The sequence below is a fragment of the Drosophila guanche genome, unplaced genomic scaffold (genome assembly GCF_900245975.1).
Source record: "Drosophila guanche unplaced genomic scaffold, DGUA_6, whole genome shotgun sequence".
Taxonomy (NCBI): Eukaryota; Metazoa; Arthropoda; class Insecta; order Diptera; family Drosophilidae; genus Drosophila; species Drosophila guanche.
In genome coordinates this window covers 2,962,574-2,979,965 of record NW_022995743.1, presented here as the reverse complement: position 1 = coordinate 2,979,965, position 17,392 = coordinate 2,962,574, and the positions used below count along the sequence as shown (strand labels likewise).

Sequence of the window (17,392 nt, the reverse complement as noted above, 5' to 3'; positions counted from 1 at the left end):
TATCGGACGTGAAGTGTAGTGGAATACGAGCCCTGTCACACTAAAACATCGCCACACAAAACACACACACATCGATATATGACCATATGATTGAATGTTGGTTACCTAAACACGAGCACGGCTAAAAAATATTTGAAACCTGCCAAAGGAAACAATTTCAACACATTGAGCAACCAGATGCAGAATTTCAACGTGCAATTACCGGCAGAGTGACGCTTCAGACGAAGAATCATACAACTACTACGTGAAATCCATCAGTCATCAGATTCCGGCAAATTCGTCAATGGTCCTTGTCAAAATGATGCGAAATTTTGGAATTTTATCAATGAGAAAGTGTAATTGGGTGAGCCTGCTGGGCCCCAAGGAACGCGCCTGGTCGTCTTCCATGCGATTATACTCCCCTTGCACGGGATCATACAACCAAAATTGGTTAAAGTGTGAGCGGAGTGACAGTAACAAAATTCAACCAACACGAAGTCTACACGAAAACATCAATGCACAGACATCCACCAAAGAAAACGAAAATGTGCGAAAGCCTGAAGATCTGGAGCGAGCCTTCGAGGTGCTGCGCACGACGCTTCCCAAGCTGTTTGTGGAACCGCTGGACTATTCCATATACAGCCCACACCTCATATTTGAGAACAACATCACCGGCAAGCACACAGTCGGTCTCTACCACTTTGTCAAGCAAATTGCCATTCTCCGCACTGTGGGCCACTTGAAGTATGCCTACGTGAAGTTTGAGGTTCTCAAAATCACAAAACATCCCGACGACCAAACCGTGCGCATTAGGTGGCGCGTGAGGGGCATTTCCGGGCTCAAGGTGATGTTCCAGTTCTGGAAATACAAGGTGTGGCAGCTGAAGGAAGTGCTGCGGGATCAGGAATCGTGGTACGATGGATTTTCCATATGCTACCTGGGAGATGGTGGTCTAATAGAGAAACATGTCGTTGACAAAGTCATGCCAGATGAAAGCCGGGAGTCTGTTAAAAATACCTCTGAAACATCGCTCCCAACCGAGTCCTTGGCAGCGACAGCAACACAGAAACTGAGTTGTCAATGAAATTGTGGCTAGTTCTAAATGTTACTTATTTATTGCATTATTTTACATAATAAACAGCAACTGTGAAGATGTTTAGTAACTGCATTTTAGTTTCTGTTTTTGTACAAAATCATTTCCAAAATCTATCTCACTGCTTGAACGCGTATACGGAACCCTTTTTTATGTACTTATATGGACGCAATCGGCAGCGTTTGGCGAACGCACTTATATAAGGCTTTTCCTTGTTGTACTCTATGTTGGTCTGCATCGAGCCCTCTGTCTCCAGGAATATGTCGAAACTATAAATGGTACGGAAAAGCTGAGCGTAGAGGAAACGATCGTTTGCTTCCAGCTGTTTGGGCTGTAGGGAGTTTGTCCAGTATTCCATCATCTAGAAAAAGATAAGCACTTGGATATAATCTCGTGACGCATGAAAGTTGCAAGACACTACTAACCTTGATGGCTGAATTATTCTGCGATGTGTGGCGACCGTTCCAATGTACGCTCAATATCCAGAGAGGCATTTCCAGTGGATAGTTGCTCGGTATACGAATGAAACACTCCATCTTGGCAGAGCCTCGCACAATCACGGCACGATAGGAATTATATGTAATGCCCTTATCGTCTGGCGAAATGTTTAGTACGTCCGAATTTTGGGCCAGGAATTCCTCGAGAGTGATCGCCGTCCACTGCACGAGGCTGCAAGACAAGGCCGCAGGATAGACATTCTCCTTGAGGGTGAACAAATCGATATCCTTGTTGGTCAGACCACGTATTTGCTGACTCAGCTTTAACCAGGCGTTCCAACGCCGCTTGATGCGAGCTATGATCTCCCGCATGCTTTTGTTCAGGTTTAACTCATGCTTGTACAACATCGAGCTGTCGACTGTTGGTATGGAGCACATGCTCTGTAGCCAACAATATGCCTTACCAAAGTCCTTGGACTCCAGATAACGTATGCACTGCTCGGGTGTCAGATCCTTGTTCTGCAACTGAAGTTAAATAATTAAGTACGAGCAGAATAATCATTGCTTTGCCTTACATCATATTGGATGCCGGGTATGGGTATTTCATTGCCCAAATCGTTTGCAAACAAATGCCGAAGGAGATGCTGAACGAAATTGGTATCACTAAAGACATGAAAAGTATTCAAATTAGTCACTGATTAATTAAATCACTAACAAAAACTCACCCTTGATGGTTTGTGTTGTTGGAAACACTCAATTGGGGCCAGACTGTGGTACATTTAAGTAGATCGAAATAGCGAATAAGCAACACCAGTTGAATCGAGCCACTAGCGCCAAGCTAAACCACATATAAACATTAGGTTTGGCTGCAATATATTGTCGAGATCTTTGACCTAATCTTACCGTAACACGAATGTGCAGAGGATGAGGATTTAAAGCCTTGTCCAATGGATTTTCCACAGACGTCAACTTTCGTGACAATTCAATGTCCTTTTCAGAATAATCGCGCCTTGCTGTTGGCATTTGCTTCAGATTGGTCAACTCCTGCATTTGAGCTTCGCTTTCATAACCTACCACTTCAGCATTGAACGATGGCTCATCGCTCGCCCGCTGAAGGCTTTGCAGATTGATAAACAATATGTAAAGTGGCTTGGGCAGATATTTGACCACAGCGCTAAGCTTCCATTCAACGTCCAGAGATAGCTGCAGTGCATCATGCAGCGGCTTCGTGGCACCCTTCAGTGTGCGTAGAGCTGGGGCGAACGAAACGTATCTCTGATTTTGGTTAAGATTCTCTTGCAGCAGCTCTTGTTTGGAGCTCAACAAGAAGCTATACTGTTTATCCAGGTCTTTCCTTAGACGCAGTTCACACTCTAAGCGCTGCAAGTGTTTGAGGTGCTTGGATTCTGGCTCCGATTTACTCTCTGCAATGCTCGGCAGCTTGGTAGCATACTCGGTATCTGGGAGCAGATCCAAGTCGGAGTCACGACTCTTGAATTTCTCGCAACGGACAATGTCCTTTTTCAAGTGGCTTACTTCGTACAGAAGATTTTGCAATTGCAAGCGACTTATGTCCACTTTACATTTCTCCAAGTGTAGGTTATCCCGTCCAGACTTTATTTTATGTTTCACTTCCCGATTGGCATGCTTTAGTGCAACAAATTTTAAAGCCGCTGCAGTGCGCAATGTCTCCGAGTTGTGGCCCTGCATCAAAAATAATGAATTACCAGTGTCTGTGCAGCTTGTAAGCACTTACGCTCTTCTTGACCTTTAATATTTCCCCGATGATATCTTCCAGTTGCTGGAACTGCGTATTTAAAATGGCCTCCATCTTTTTTAAAACAAATCAAATTTTCTTTTTGGCAGGCCAGAAAAAAATTATTTTAGTGCTGGCTGCAAAACAAACGCTGGCACTATCGATGTTTTCATCGACTATCGATTGGTTTGACAGGCGAACGAATGGGTGTGCTACTACACTTAAAAATAATCTAGTCTGCATTGCTCCCATCACTCACATGCACTTCAAAGCGGCTTTGTAAATAAAATAAATAAGATAAAAACAATTTGAATTTGTTAAATAATATTGTTTAAACATTGAGATATTTTGAAACCACAAAATGCTACGAATGCTGCAAAAGAGAACGAGCATGATAAAACTCATGGTGCCCAGACCCCGGCTGCATCAAACTATTGCGCAAACCACAATAAAGGCAAGATACATAAATGTTTAATTAATGTTTATATTAAACTACCTTCCATTGCAACCCACATCCTGTAGGAAATACCAACAATTAAACATGCTACTATATCAAATAGCGAGAAAACTGTGGGAAGATGGTTTCTGGGAGTCAGCGGCATGGTTTTTGTTGCTGTTGGACTTGGTAGGGAAATTCTTTTGACTATTTACAACATTCATATTATGACCCTTCCTTCCATGCAGGTGGTGTAACAAGATTAACAGAGTCTGGTCTTTCTATGGTTACCTGGAAGCTGACTGGAGAACGCATGCCGCGAACTCAGGAAGATTGGGTCCAAGAATTCACAAAGTATCAGCAATATCCGGAATATAAACTGCAAGTATTAAAGGCAGTCGGCTATTACATAAACTGCTAATGATTCAACTATTTGTTTATAGGAAAAATGCAAACATGACGGTTGAAGAGTTCAAATTTATATACCTCATGGAGTACATACATAGAATGTGGGGTCGTGCCATTGGCGGATTCTTCCTTGTCCCGGCAGCATATTTTTGGAAGAAAGGATATTTTTGTGCAAAAACCAAGAAGAGTGTGCTACTGCTGGGCACTCTGATTGGTCTCCAAGGGCTAATGGGTTGGTACATGGTTAAATCCGGATTGGAGAACAGGTTCGAGGACCCAAATGACGTGCCGCGCGTCTCTCAATACAGATTGGCTTCCCATCTGGCAGCAGCATTTGTGTTGTACTCCCTTTCACTATCACAAGCAATGTCCAAGCTATTCCCCGCGGAGCCCTTCGTGGTGAAAGCAAAGAAAGCTTTCAATATCAAAGGACTGTCACACATGACCAAGGGAATGGTGTTTCTCACAGCCATCTCTGGCGCCTTTGTGGCCGGACTTGACGCCGGATTGGTTTACAATTCATTCCCGAAAATGGGAGACAGCTGGATACCCGATGATATGTGGCAGTTTAAGCCCGTGCAAAGGAACATCACTGAAAACCCAACGACGGTTCAGTTTAATCATCGCATTCTGGGCATCACCACTGTTTCCTTAGCTACAGCCCTCTGGCTAGTCACGCGACGCATGCAGCTGCCAAAGCGAACAAATTGGGCAATCAATGCTGTCTTCGCCATGGCGTGGACACAGGCTACACTGGGCGTTACGACACTTCTGACCTACGTGCCAGTACCTTTAGCGACAGCTCATCAGTCTGGATCGCTAGTCCTGCTTAGCTTTGCGCTGTGGCTATCACACGAGATTCGGTTCCTGAAGTATTTGCCCAAGTGAAACTCCAATGAACTGAACCAAGCATTTGATTTGTTAAATGTGTAAGTTAATAAAGTTTTTCAGTCCAAAAAAGAGGTTCAATGTGTAATAGCAACAATCATTTAATTCATCCTTATTCAATATTCATTTTTACACTCTTTTTCTCATCATTGATCTGATTGTATTCAATGTTGTTGGTATTGAGACAAGAACCAACGTTTTTTACATGTGCCGACGAAGACTCGATGCTGGATTGGTTTGAGCTGGAAACATGATTGTACACTGCCAGTGCTTGCGCCACAAATCCATTAACATCTGCGGCATTAGACGGCAAGATCATGGTGTTATTCGTTTTGGCCAATTTCTTAAACGCTCCAATATATTGCTCGGCTAGTGTGAGGGAAGCAGCATTCTTTCCGTCCTGAAAAAAGAGTTTTGTTTAATGAAAACAACAAAAAACCATTAAAAAAATATATTTTTTGTGTTGGCAATTAACTAAAAAACTGTTGTCCATCATAATATACCAAAAGTTCAACGAAATTCGCGGCGTTTAATGTTAAATAAACATTTCAAAATTGTGTACTCATGAATTTAGACTTTATCGTATGTTGGAGTAAAGGCTCAGTGGTGATCGTGGTTCAATGTGATCTTTTCGTTGGGTAAATACATTCCAGAAGCGAAGTGTCTCGTCACCGCCGCCTGTTACCACTGATTTGCTGTCTGGGCTTACAGCCAGATAGATCACACGGCGGTTGTGGCCCGACAGGTTAGCAACTTGCTTCAGGGAGGGATAGCGCCACACCACAATCTGTGGCTGTCCGAATCCATGAGTGGTAACGAGTTCAGGGGAGTTACGGGACCATGCCAAGTTACTGATTTGTGCTCCGGTGTCAACGGATTGCACCATCTCACCGCTAACCACGTTCCAGAAGCGAAGGCAACGATCGGCTGTGCCACCGCCACTGGCCAAGAGTCCGGCCTTGTGCGGAGACCAGCCCAGAGCCTTCACGGCGGCAGTGTGTTCGGTAAAGGTGTGAAGTGGCTTAGGACTTCTAGCCGTCCATATGAGCAAACGAGTGTCATTGCCTCCGCTGGCCAGATACTCCCACGTGGGAGACCATTGCAAGCCGCAAACCTCCTGACTGTGGCCCTGCAAGCAGCTGGATATGGTATTGGTGCGGATATCTCGCTGCAAAATGGTCCGATCACGGGAGCCGCTCGTCAAACTGTTGCCTCGCCAGTCCAATGCTGTGACACGGGATAAATGTCCGTCTAGGTTGGAAATCAGTTTCTCATAGTCGACATCCCAGATGCCTACGGAGCCATGATTTGTGCCAAAAGCTAATTCGTTTCCTCCGCTGTGCCACTTGACAGATGTTATCATATTATCTTCGTCGCTAAGGTCACACAAGCATGTTACTTCAGAGTTGACTGCACTCCAGAGGTAGAGAGAACAACCAAGGCCAACACCAAGCATGTCCTTCGACGACCAGTCCAGGGCGTTCAAGTAAAAGTCATCCTGTAGGTCGGGGGCGTCCAGAACCTTATAGGGAAGCCGAGCTACCCGTCGCACAGCGCTTCTGGGACTGCCCAGCAGCCTAGTACTGTACTCGCTTAGCCTTGAGAATGGGTGGCGCACGTTCCTATTCGTTGGAGAGTGATTTCCATATCCGAAAAGACGAATATTTTCCTTTTCTGTAAAATCGCCCGTATCCAAAAGAATATTTTTACTTCGCCTGCAATCATTGATTGTGGAAACCTCCGAGTCTAGCAGCTCGTTTCGCAGCAGACATGCATAGGGGGAGTTGTGTAGCTGTTCCGCACGAACCGGATTTGGATCCTCCGTCAAAGAATAGTTTCGGGCCCAATTGTTTCTGGCGCGTGATGGAATGCAGCGCAACTCCAACTGCTCTCGACCAGTGGCTCCCGGTATCCCTAATCCCTCAAGCAGTCGTTTTTCATACTCCGGTTGGAACATTACTTAATTTGTAGTTTTGTGTTTTTTGCGTTTTGTTTGTTTTTTTTACGTTTGTTTTTGTGACTATCCCTATGTGAGTGTCTAGTTGTAAAAAGGGTGTTTTGTATACTTACAATATGTGCCAGAGATTTTGCTATGGCCTGCAGGCTGCGAGCTCTTGCATCTGCCACGGCAATAATGGCAGCTGCCTCACCGCTCGCCTTGTTTATATGCTCCTGCCGTTCAGCCTCTGCAAAGAAGGAAACCAAGGAATTTGGTACGCTAAAATCACACAGTGGCTTATGCATATATCCTACCAGATGCCAGGATTCTGGACTTTCTTTTGCCTTCGGCAATATTAATTTCGGCCTCGCGAACACCTTCCGACTCCAAAATGGCAGCTCTTTTCCTCCTTTCCGCCTCGACTTGCATTTGCATTGCTTCATGTACTCTCGATGGCAGCTGTGCAGACAAATTATAAGTTTAAATTGTATTTTAGCTGACGCTAATTCCTTATACTCACACGTATGTCACGAATTTCGTAGCGCAGGCAGGCAATGCCCCACGCTTCGCTTGCCTTGTTGATTGAATCGACAATGCTGACGTTCAGGGATTCCCTCTCGCGAAATACCTTGTCCAATGACATTTTTCCCAGTTCGGACCTCATTGTGGTTTGGGCGAGTTGCGTTATGGCGAACTCAGGATCCTCCACACCGTAAGAAGCTTAGAAATGATATAACAAGGTAAATACCCACACACACACGCACGCACGCACGCACGCAGGCACGGCACACAAAGCGATGGGGAACTAACCTCTGTATGGATCAATGATCCGCAAGTAAAGCACTCCATCGATGTCAAGTGTGACATTGTCGGATGTGATGGCGCTCTGTTTTGGAACGTCTATCGCAATTTCCTTCAGGCTCTGGACATATTTGATTTTGTCCGCAACGGGAACCAAAACATTGAGGCCAGGGTCCAGAATTCTATGAAATTTACCCATTCGCTCGACTACCCAGGCCTTGTTAATTATATTTATATTATATATATTATATTTATAAGATAGGTCAAGTATTATCCAACATCAGAACATACCTCTTGTTGTGGTACAAACATTACAACAGTGTTCATGGGAGTCGAGGTCTTTCCTCGGCGGAACTGCGTGGAAATCCATGAGCCGGCATGCAGGAAATCTTGCTGTAAAACGTCAATACATTAATTCCAAATCAAACTTTTGTACTGGCTGCAGTCCAGCAAACCTGGGGCATCAGTCTCCGCGACGATAAGAGAAATCTGGACATTTTTAAACAATTTAATGGGCAAAATCTTAAGATTTTGATAAAAAATAAAGCAAAACAGACTAAGTATAAGTGTGACTGCGGATTTATTGATCAAATATACCGTCCGACCATCAAAAATATACCACAAATAATATACGTTCACACGTACTATACCGTAATCTTATCTCATATTCTTCGATTGTAATGTTCTATTTAATATTACTAGCTTGAAAAGACTTTTAACACTGAAAAAAAATTTTAATCAGTTTGAAGAGTCAATTTGGCTTATTTAAATACTCTCTTTCAAATTTTTTATTCAAGTCATCACTTCTGTAAGGGAGCATGGAAGCTTCTCCTTTAGTATGTAAATGTGTGTAAAATATAAAAGGAGACACATGGATGTTAACTGATATCATTGAAAATTATTTAAAGATAGTGCGGGCATTTTCTGTCTTTTGCAAAGAAAGATGAGAAGTTATGGAAAAATCATCATTACTTACCTTTGAATACAATGAATGAGCTCCTCTACCGATAGTTTGACATATTCAGGTAATAAAAAACTTGAAAGCCTTCAATTCAAAATATAGCTAGCTGCGCGCGCCGTTGATGGTCAGGGAAATTCTCTCCTGCCAGACGCTCTCCAGTGCTTATTTTTAAGTTTCAAATTTGAGAAAAGAAATAGACTAGAAATAAACCAAAAATAATATACGTGCACACTTACGTATACCGTAAATCTTAAATCATTTCCTCGATTTAGATCTTCTGTTTAATATTACCAGCTAGTTAGTAGACTCTGCCCTAAAAACATAATTTTATTCAATTTATCAATCAGTTCTCCACAAGATTGGTTAGTTTTCTCGACTTCCATTTGTTAGAATGTTAACAAATTAAGCTTAAAACGAAAAAGGCCAAACAATAAAGAGCAATAGACTTAGCTAAGTGAACTAGCTTAGACCACTTGAACCCCTCCTAAGCACATGAGCCACTTGAGTTCATAATAATGTACAATTATATTCCTTGATTTTGATATTCAATTAAATATTACTAACTAACCAGAACTCCCAGCACTTAACACATTATTTTATCCTTCAGAAGAATCAATTATATTCAATCGATCTTATTTTAACGACTCCCTTTTTATTGGGTTGTTGATAAAATAAGCTTTGAACCAAAAGGGCAGTAAGCGTCAGTGTGCGTGAAATTAAACATAATGTGATAGAATGTTATGTCATTTGTGCACTTGTTGCTTTGAAAGTATATTACCAACATTGGATTTTTATATTTTTATATCTATTTCCTTTTTTTATATATCCTATGCATGCTTTGAAGCCTGCTAAAAGAGGGCTATGTGACATAGAATTGAACAATTACCTTACTACCTCTAGAAAAAATAGTATAAGACCCACATTTCCATTGATCCACGGCTGAAACAGGATAACGGTGAAGATGGCAAACAGGCGTATCATCCAGTTGATAGACGAGCTGGATAGGGTTGCCTCACATAGCGCTTTAGGTGCTACAGCACGAACGACGTGGTGCAAGGCAGGGCTAGAATCTTGATACCTTTGTGGAGGGGGTAACGCTGTGAGTCGCTGCCATTAGAAATTTGGCAACTGTAAGTCACTTCAGCAGGTATATCGCAGGGAAACACTTTTAGTAATTATAGTCTGATTTAAGTACATACCTACACACATATGTACATATGTATGTGCATTTATCTATGTACGTTAGTTGGTCGGAAACGTATCCTTGTGCGCCTTCCTTAAATGTTTAGAGTAATACCATAATACTTTTGTATGAAAGTTGCTCAAGTGTTTGAGCCGACTCTGAAGATGTCAAGATGAATGTATCTGAAAAGCCATATATAGCCGTATGTATATATATTCCTTTAAAAGCAGTCGCACAGTTTAATTCAATAGTCCAAATGTGCAACACACACTCGGAGATAATTCAGTTAACAACCAAAAGAAATGAATTCTGTAAAGGCAACTCAAACTGTACTATAGCACAAATTAAAACTAAATATAATGAAATTGAGCATATGGTTTGAATGCACGTATGTTTGCTGAAATCTTGACACCACTACTGTTCTGTTTGTTGGAGTATTTACCACAAATTATTTGAAATATGGTGCAAGTGACGCATTAAGAGCATAAAGGAAACCACACAACTAAGCTGTTAATAGTGGGTGCGTTTACATGGGGCTCCTAGCGGTCGGAAGCTATCGTTACTTTGTGCGTTTCCGTTCCCGCACCCTGCTTTGATTTTGTGGACACGGAGCCAGCACCAGACCAGTATAAAACGAACACGGGACTGACAGAATCGCACAGTCTTCTTTCACACTCCAAGGAGTATAGTTTTACCAACTAAAGTTTCATCGGACTAGGTCTACAATTGAGAATATGAATCTACTTATGGTGTTGGTGATTGTGACAACGGTCTTGAACATTATAAAAGCAGCACCCAGCAGCGTGGTATGTATTTTCAATTGGTTAAAGCTTAAAACAATAGAAATGTTTTTAAGTCGGTTGAAATGGAATGAAATGAGACTTAAAATGAATCCTCCACTTGTTTATTTCAGGACATAAGTAATGACGAATTGTTGGATGGAAAATATCTATGTGAAGGTAAAAGAAATTCTAAATCTAAAATCTAGATATGTAAATACGAATGCTATCTGCCAGATATAGACAGAACACATCATTATATTACTCATTGACCGGCATCCGAAACTATATCCAAAAACGTTTTAATTATTTTTGAATTTTTATTATTTTGGCCAGATCGTTCAGCTTTAAAGCAATATGGCAACAGCCGCATAAGCGATGACATTTCCACCAATTCATCACCATTTTTAAATGAATTTTACAACAGTTTCTTACGAAGCATTTTGCTCACAAAGAATAAAAACTTTGAAACTCTGTCTGAGAGGATGTCGCGTGCAATGTCTAAGCGTAATTTAGACAGCATTGGTGGAGGACATCTAATCAAGAGGAGTGATAGCAGCAGACTGCTAAGCGCCTAAGGTTTTATAGCATTTGCATACCGTAACTGACCGCACCATCGATTACAGCCTCGCAATGTGTATATGATTTGACTGTCAAGTGTAAATAATGTAAGGGATATTTATTTGATGTGTACATATCAAAGGATGTTAATAAATTATTGCATTTATATATATAGTTTTTTAATTTGTACAATATATTTATGCCGTAATACTCCAATATTTTAGATTCCGGAGCATGTAAGAGGAAAAGCAAAACATGGCTTATGGCGCGAATATTCATTTTATTTTTTCTAAAACACAGCCTTAATAATTATATTTTCTCTTTTACAAGCCGGATCAAAAAAATATGATGGACCTTTTCTCGTAAGGTGAGTGATTAGATCTAGACCCATTTTGTTTCTCTGCACTTCTGCAACTTCTAAAACCATCAACAAAAGTAGGATTATTTTCTCAACGACAGAGGAACCGTTCGTTCTGTCCGTTCGAACCAACGATTCAGCTGTGTATTACACATGAAAGATCCAGTAAAATAACATATGCACGGTTAATAGTAGCTGTCCAACGGAGTTATCAAATATTAAAGATTAAACTGCTGTTATCAGGTCTTATCCGAATGTTATCGAAACAAATGCAGTATACACATCAATACATACATACACACATGTGCATACATATGTATATGTAGATAACAGATCCATCCATTGAAACCTTCTATCTTCAAAGGTCTAGAAACTATTCAGTGCTAAAATGCAACTTATTGATTTCTATGCAAGTTTAAACATTTTCTTTCCATTACAGATTAATAGCTGCCCCAAACGGGCAAACTGTCGTCTGCTATGAGTGCAGCCAGTCGGAATTTAAAACCAAGTACAACATTAAGCCCTGTGCGGAGCGTCTGACACCGGGCAAGCTCGTTGGGAGTGGCCACCATAGGGAGGCAGTGCCATACCTGATTAGAATGGATCCCATCTACAACAAGGACACCTGGGGCAGCAAACTCAAAAGGAACTTTGATGAAATTGACAAGGCATCGGCAAGTTTCAGCATACTGAACCAACTCGTCTAGTGATATCATTTTAAGTGCTTGTAAATGCTCACGGCCACGAACGAATACCCGACCAAAAGATACAGATACTCCGCCAAATATGCTTCATGTCAAGGGATACATACTAGCAAATAAATTAAACTTATTATAAATAAAACGAATATTACTGTTATTAACATGTTTATTTATTATTCTTTAATGTTGAGTTTTGTGAAAGGTCATACCAGATCTAAATGCAGCGAATTTTTTTTTCTTTTAATCAAGGGACTATTTAAATACAAATTACATTTGATAATTATATTTAAAACAGTAAGTCATTAATATTTTTATTTACTTGCATTACGGCGATGGGGGATAACCTATAACAATTCATATTGACGAAGGTGCATCCTTTGAATAATGTCTCTGCAATCATTAAACACTCGTTTAATGTTTTCTGTGTCAACGGCGCATGTGAAATGTGGATAGCAATAGTGTTTACCATCTCCACTAGCTGTAGATATACGCTATAAAAAGTAAAACAACATAAACAATTAGTTTACTGTTCTGTACAAATCATCCATATAAAAGGTAGATTGGGTTTATGGGTGCGCTGACTTACTAGAAACTCGTCTCGTATGAAATATTTTGCTCGTATTACTTCTGGGTCGTCACTTGATTCCATTATTGCGTCACCTATGTCGACAACACATTTTAAAAAAAGAGACAATATCATATTATCCATTAAAGAAATTCTATCAACATGTGGATGAGCTTATAAGTAAACTTCAGTGGTGCAATCCTTAATGGCAATCAACCAGCTGCTCTACGATCAGAATCAGAATCGAAATATTGCATATAATTTGGATCTTAAATGGTTACTTCCTATTTATTGATTGATTCATCTGTTCGATTTGATGACAAAATTTCAAAGTATTCAAATTGATGAGAAGTCGGATTAGGTTCTACTTACTTGGCGTTTGGTATTTGTTAAACTCGGAGAAATATTCCGACAATTTACTTTTTCCAGCCTTAATTTTCTCTGCTAACAAATCTTGCTTATTTAAAAATAGTATAATAGAAATCGTGCGAAGCCATCTAGAATGAGAAAGTTAACCATGTACAACTCCAAATCCACATTGTGTTAATGTTGAGTGATTTTACCTGTTATTCCAAATACTCTTAAACAAATCCAATGATTCTCGAAGCCGATTTTGGGTGGGATCTTCACGCAAAACCATGTTGTAACTTGAGCACGCTGTTACGAATATAATAGCAGTTACATCATTGAAACATTGAATCCACTTCCTGCGCTCGTCCCGCTGTCCTCCTACATCAAACATGCTGCAGCACACACGCGACATTCCAGTTAAAACTCAATCAATCAATGCATTCGGAGACATTTTGTACTCACTGAAAATTAACTTTGTCCACCTGAAATCTTGTCTCGAATATTCCAGAAGTCAACACACGGCATCGAAGAATATCTTGCTCATTTGGGGTATAGTTTGGGTTCTTAATTGTGCTAACACGATCCAGAAAGCTTGAATATAAAATGTCATGCATAAGTATGGTTTGCCACATCAAGTTTTTGCCACAAGCATTAGTTAGTTTAAGATCACAATACAGTTTACTGGAACAATTACAGCAAGTACTTGTCGGAATTAGTTTGATATCTAATTAAGTTATTTCGGAAGCCTTTCTTAGTTTTAGTTTCTCAAGCGATATGTGTTATTTTGAATTATAAATAGTTAATCCATACGTTCAATCCACTGTTTACTTTTAATCTTCAGTGTTTGTGGCACTTGCAGGAAAAACACACAGTAAAACAATCAGAATATGATCATCAAATTTCAACCAAGTCGGCAAGCATACCCATATTAAGAAATATACATTTATGACACATTGCATTTCTAATCCGACATTTTAACATTTAAAAATGGTTGATTATAATTCGATACTTACTATTTCGCACAGTCAATTAATTGATACTCATTTGATCTCTCATAGGTTTGAAGAACGCCCTTGTCTTTCCATAGTTCTTCGGTATGCTCATAAAATTCAGGAGGATAATTAAAGTCCGGACCTGCAGAAGGAAACAAAGGAATTGAGAGTTATATTTGAACTTTAAACATTTGGTTATTATTCGACTATAATCTTGCATGGGATATAATTATATTTTTAGCTTCATTAAAGGCTAGTCTGATATCTTACTAGATGCATAATCCTGAATATATTCCACTCTGGGTTCATTTTCTTTCTTTTCTAAAGCTACAGGTGGATTAAGTGTACTCATGGCTCCTGTAATAGTCTGTAAGAAAAAGTATTTATCATCGTTAAGTAAGTGAAGCTTATGTTGTAACAAAACAAAACGTTACAGTAGAAACCATTTGGTGGGTTTAGCACTTACCAAGATAGCGTCTCGAATATTCTTTTTAATATCATCAATTTTCTGTTTTTTCTCTGTTTCAGAAAATCCGTCGACATGCAATATTCGCATTTGCTTGACTATAGTTGATTTACCAGACTCACCGGCCCCCAACAGGAGCAGCCTGTGTGTGGCCCTATAGAGCTGTTTATCTTTCTGCAACTGTCTAGATATTGCATCGCTCCGGCGCTTTTGACTTTTTGAATCCTCCGAGTTCACATCGGACTGCTTTGAGGTGGGGGACCCAAAGCAACCCATTGCTGCCCAGGGTGTCCACCAACACGTCGCTCGATTTTCCTGGTTGGCGTCGGGGGACGGTGACTCGGCACCCCTTGTATTTTCTCCGTTCTGCTCCAGTATAGCTGAGTTTTCGAGTCAATATACAATTTCCTTTGTATCGTTCACTTCCCCAATCTCAGTAACACCACCGGTCGCTCAGAGCTTCGAGAGATACGCGCCGAAAGCTATGGAAATTCAGGGTATTCAAAATATAAATTAATTCAATTAGTTTCCGCAGAGTAAACTTAATGGTAAGGGATCATATTTGGAAGCTAGAAATCAATCAATTTTGCACAACTCCTATCCAAAACCATAGCTGAATATTCTTTTTTGTTTACTTATTGTGTACTATTCGTGTGTACATACTTATGTGTATGTGCAGGTGTGTGTACAAACGAATCTACGAGACATTCCTGCCCACGAATTTATAATGTGAGTCACGGATTGAATGTCTGTGGCTCAAGCAGGGCTTTAATGTTTCCGAAAATTATGTTGCGCGTTTGCTCGCTGCCATTCGAAATCTATTTTAGAAAAGTGACAATATTTCACTCGAATACATCAGCCCAGCACCCCATCAGCAGCAGTAGCAGGACCAAGCGTTTACATCAGGGCAGTGTAACAGGTGAAGCAGAGGGCGGGTGGAATTTTTGCGCATACAAAGGTGCAGGTACGCATGTACATAGAGATACCAACATAATTTCATCTGCAGGCCCGTAAGGCAGTTAAAACCCATACATATGTACACATGTATGTATGTACGATGTCTATATTATTGTATACACATCAAGTGGGCGAATCTTTTTTTTTTGCCGAAATATATGTATGTAAATGGGCGAAAATTTGATTAAACTTTTACTTTGAATATGAATATCTATACACATTATATGCACGCATAGGCATGTACGAGTGTGCGTAGAAGTGTTTAATCTATTAATTATTGGTGTCCACCCAAAATACATACTTCAGCCGAAAGTCGAGAATATTTAATTGTAAATAAATGTGCATAAATTCATCGGGATCTAAGCGGTACATATATATGTACATATATTAGACGGATATGTGTACACATCGTTGTGTATCTACTCATATATATGTACATATGTGCAGATGTATGTGCTTGGATATATATGCATATAGACACAAGTTCTCGGTTTGCATGTGTGAATGGATGTACATAAATAAATGTATGTACATATATCTCTATATGTATGTACTGCCCAGAATATTTGCCATTTCTTTGACACTTTGGGAGACGAAACTATATTATACCCATCTGATAGTATTTTGAATTCATGCGCGAACGATTTTTCACTGATTTCGGGTCTAAGGATGAAAGGAAGTCGAGTCGGACCTCGGCCAGCTAATCACATCATTGCGCGAATTTTATTGTCACAGGCGTATATTTGCATGTACACAAAATGTTCCGTTATTGTTTACCGTGCATTACCGAACATTTTTATTCATGGGAGCAACCTGGGTGGCTGAGCAAAAGCAAAAGGTGCACACGATATCGAAGAGCAGAGCAACTTTCGGAGGTGCAGAAAAAGATACTTTGATGTATCTGTCGCGGAGCGTACTATGACTATGGGCGGAAATGGCCAAACATTTTCCACCTGCCCTGGATTGCAATCGCATTAATTATCACTCTAAAAATGCATTTTAACACCACACTAACTCACTTTTTTTTATATTTTTTATTTTATGTATTCAACCTAGGGATGGGATGTTAAATATATATTGATACAATGCCGATGTTTTTTGTCAGTAGTTTCGGAATATCGGAATACCCGATAGCACGGTATTTTTGTGCAATTAACGACTCTGAATTTGGCAAATGGCAATATATACGTTATGCTATATCCTTTTGTTGCACAAATCTTATTAATTTTATAATATCCTGTTAGCAAGGGAGCTGATTTTCAACAGTCATATACGTTAAACTGTATATCGAATTTGTGCAAGTGCAGTGTTGTTAAGTGCACTCAAGGGCGCCTCGTCTCAGTAGTTCATTTGTAGTTTATATGGCGAAATAGCTCATAAACGCTATTTCTAAACTTAAGTTTTTATTCAAGTAGAAAAATATATGTCTTTGTTAACATATTACATCCTCCACCCATTACAATGTGGTTTGAAACTGGTACCAGGGAACGCCCAAGTGCTTACTTAAAGTAACTTTTGATCAAATTCTCCAGCTTCACAGTGTCCACTGCAAACTTTCGAATGCCCTCGGAAAGTTTATCAGTTGCCATCGCATCTTCATTGAGCAGCCAACGGAATTTGCTCTCGTCCACGGAAATCTTTTCGATGTCCTGCACCTTTGCATTGTCCACCGACAAATATGTTGTCACCGAATCGATGTCGTTCTCCAGTTCCTTCAGCAGCGACGGGCTAATCGTCAGCAAATCACATCCAGCCAACGCTTTGATTTCGCCCACATTCCG

At 40.3% G+C, this 17,392-nt stretch overlaps 8 protein-coding genes across 11 annotated transcripts in view; 3 read left to right on the top strand and 5 right to left on the bottom strand.

Annotated features, from left to right (window-relative positions):
* The first annotated feature begins 75 nt into the window (after positions 1 to 75).
* LOC117579543 (uncharacterized protein C6orf136 homolog) lies at positions 76 to 1,147 on the top strand. Its single transcript, XM_034265463.1, has one exon. The coding sequence runs from the start codon at positions 284 to 286 to the stop codon at positions 1,061 to 1,063; it is 780 nt and encodes a 259-aa protein (XP_034121354.1). The 5' UTR covers positions 76 to 283; the 3' UTR covers positions 1,064 to 1,147.
* On the bottom strand, positions 1,079 to 3,420 carry LOC117579533 (THO complex subunit 5). The gene is made up of 6 exons (XM_034265454.1): positions 3,266 to 3,420; positions 2,413 to 3,213; positions 2,235 to 2,347; positions 2,085 to 2,172; positions 1,498 to 2,034; positions 1,079 to 1,433 (listed from the first exon to the last, which is right to left on the bottom strand). The coding sequence occupies exons 1-6, from the start codon at positions 3,338 to 3,340 to the stop codon at positions 1,191 to 1,193; spliced, it is 1,857 nt and encodes a 618-aa protein (XP_034121345.1). The 5' UTR covers positions 3,341 to 3,420; the 3' UTR covers positions 1,079 to 1,190.
* Positions 3,421 to 3,539: 119 nt separating this feature from the next.
* On the top strand, positions 3,540 to 5,069 carry LOC117580447 (cytochrome c oxidase assembly protein COX15 homolog). Its single transcript, XM_034267050.1, has 4 exons — positions 3,540 to 3,719; positions 3,788 to 3,890; positions 3,950 to 4,082; positions 4,145 to 5,069. Exons 1-4 carry the CDS (start codon positions 3,627 to 3,629, stop codon positions 4,995 to 4,997), a joined length of 1,182 nt encoding a protein of 393 aa, XP_034122941.1. The 5' UTR covers positions 3,540 to 3,626; the 3' UTR covers positions 4,998 to 5,069.
* Positions 5,070 to 5,073: 4 nt separating this feature from the next.
* On the bottom strand, positions 5,074 to 8,331 carry LOC117580730 (stomatin-like protein 2, mitochondrial). Its single transcript, XM_034267440.1, has 7 exons — positions 8,193 to 8,331; positions 8,029 to 8,130; positions 7,747 to 7,954; positions 7,457 to 7,656; positions 7,251 to 7,395; positions 7,068 to 7,183; positions 5,074 to 5,397 (listed from the first exon to the last, which is right to left on the bottom strand). The coding sequence occupies exons 1-7, from the start codon at positions 8,232 to 8,234 to the stop codon at positions 5,110 to 5,112; spliced, it is 1,101 nt and encodes a 366-aa protein (XP_034123331.1). The 5' UTR covers positions 8,235 to 8,331; the 3' UTR covers positions 5,074 to 5,109.
* Positions 5,493 to 7,052, bottom strand: LOC117580360 (fizzy-related protein homolog). The gene has a single exon (XM_034266928.1). The coding sequence runs from the start codon at positions 6,952 to 6,954 to the stop codon at positions 5,575 to 5,577; it is 1,380 nt and encodes a 459-aa protein (XP_034122819.1). The 5' UTR covers positions 6,955 to 7,052; the 3' UTR covers positions 5,493 to 5,574.
* Positions 8,332 to 10,528: 2,197 nt separating the features above from the next.
* Positions 10,529 to 12,437, top strand: LOC117580889. Of its 2 annotated transcripts, XM_034267678.1 has the most exons (4): positions 10,529 to 10,687; positions 10,795 to 10,840; positions 11,552 to 11,588; positions 12,019 to 12,437. In XM_034267678.1, the coding sequence occupies exons 1-4, from the start codon at positions 10,616 to 10,618 to the stop codon at positions 12,284 to 12,286; spliced, it is 423 nt and encodes a 140-aa protein (XP_034123569.1). In that variant the 5' UTR covers positions 10,529 to 10,615; the 3' UTR covers positions 12,287 to 12,437. The 2 variants fall into 2 exon arrangements, with proteins under 2 accessions (XP_034123569.1, XP_034123650.1); XM_034267759.1 differs by lacking the exons at positions 11,552 to 11,588; positions 12,019 to 12,437 and adding an exon at positions 10,997 to 11,395.
* Positions 12,438 to 12,499: 62 nt separating this feature from the next.
* LOC117580536 (guanine nucleotide-binding protein G(s) subunit alpha) lies at positions 12,500 to 16,544 on the bottom strand. Of its 3 annotated transcripts, none has more exons than XM_034267168.1 (9): positions 16,399 to 16,544; positions 14,655 to 15,136; positions 14,459 to 14,555; positions 14,210 to 14,330; positions 13,659 to 13,787; positions 13,409 to 13,588; positions 13,218 to 13,342; positions 12,867 to 12,949; positions 12,500 to 12,771 (listed from the first exon to the last, which is right to left on the bottom strand). In XM_034267168.1, exons 2-9 carry the CDS (start codon positions 14,928 to 14,930, stop codon positions 12,625 to 12,627), a joined length of 1,158 nt encoding a protein of 385 aa, XP_034123059.1. In that variant the 5' UTR covers positions 14,931 to 15,136; positions 16,399 to 16,544; the 3' UTR covers positions 12,500 to 12,624. The 3 variants fall into 3 exon arrangements, with proteins under 3 accessions (XP_034123059.1, XP_034123201.1, XP_034123117.1); XM_034267310.1 differs by having other exon boundaries at positions 12,867 to 12,940; positions 16,399 to 16,543; XM_034267226.1 differs by lacking the exon at positions 16,399 to 16,544 and adding an exon at positions 16,221 to 16,238.
* A 479-nt stretch (positions 16,545 to 17,023) lies between these two features.
* Positions 17,024 to 17,392, bottom strand: part of LOC117580809 (probable transaldolase) — a 1,744-nt gene continuing 1,375 nt past the window's right edge. Inside the window, 1 exon segment of the mRNA XM_034267564.1 lies at positions 17,024 to 17,392. This exon segment is cut by the window's right edge and continues 55 nt beyond it. Coding sequence (XP_034123455.1) covers positions 17,111 to 17,392 — 282 coding nt within the window. The 3' untranslated portion in view covers positions 17,024 to 17,110.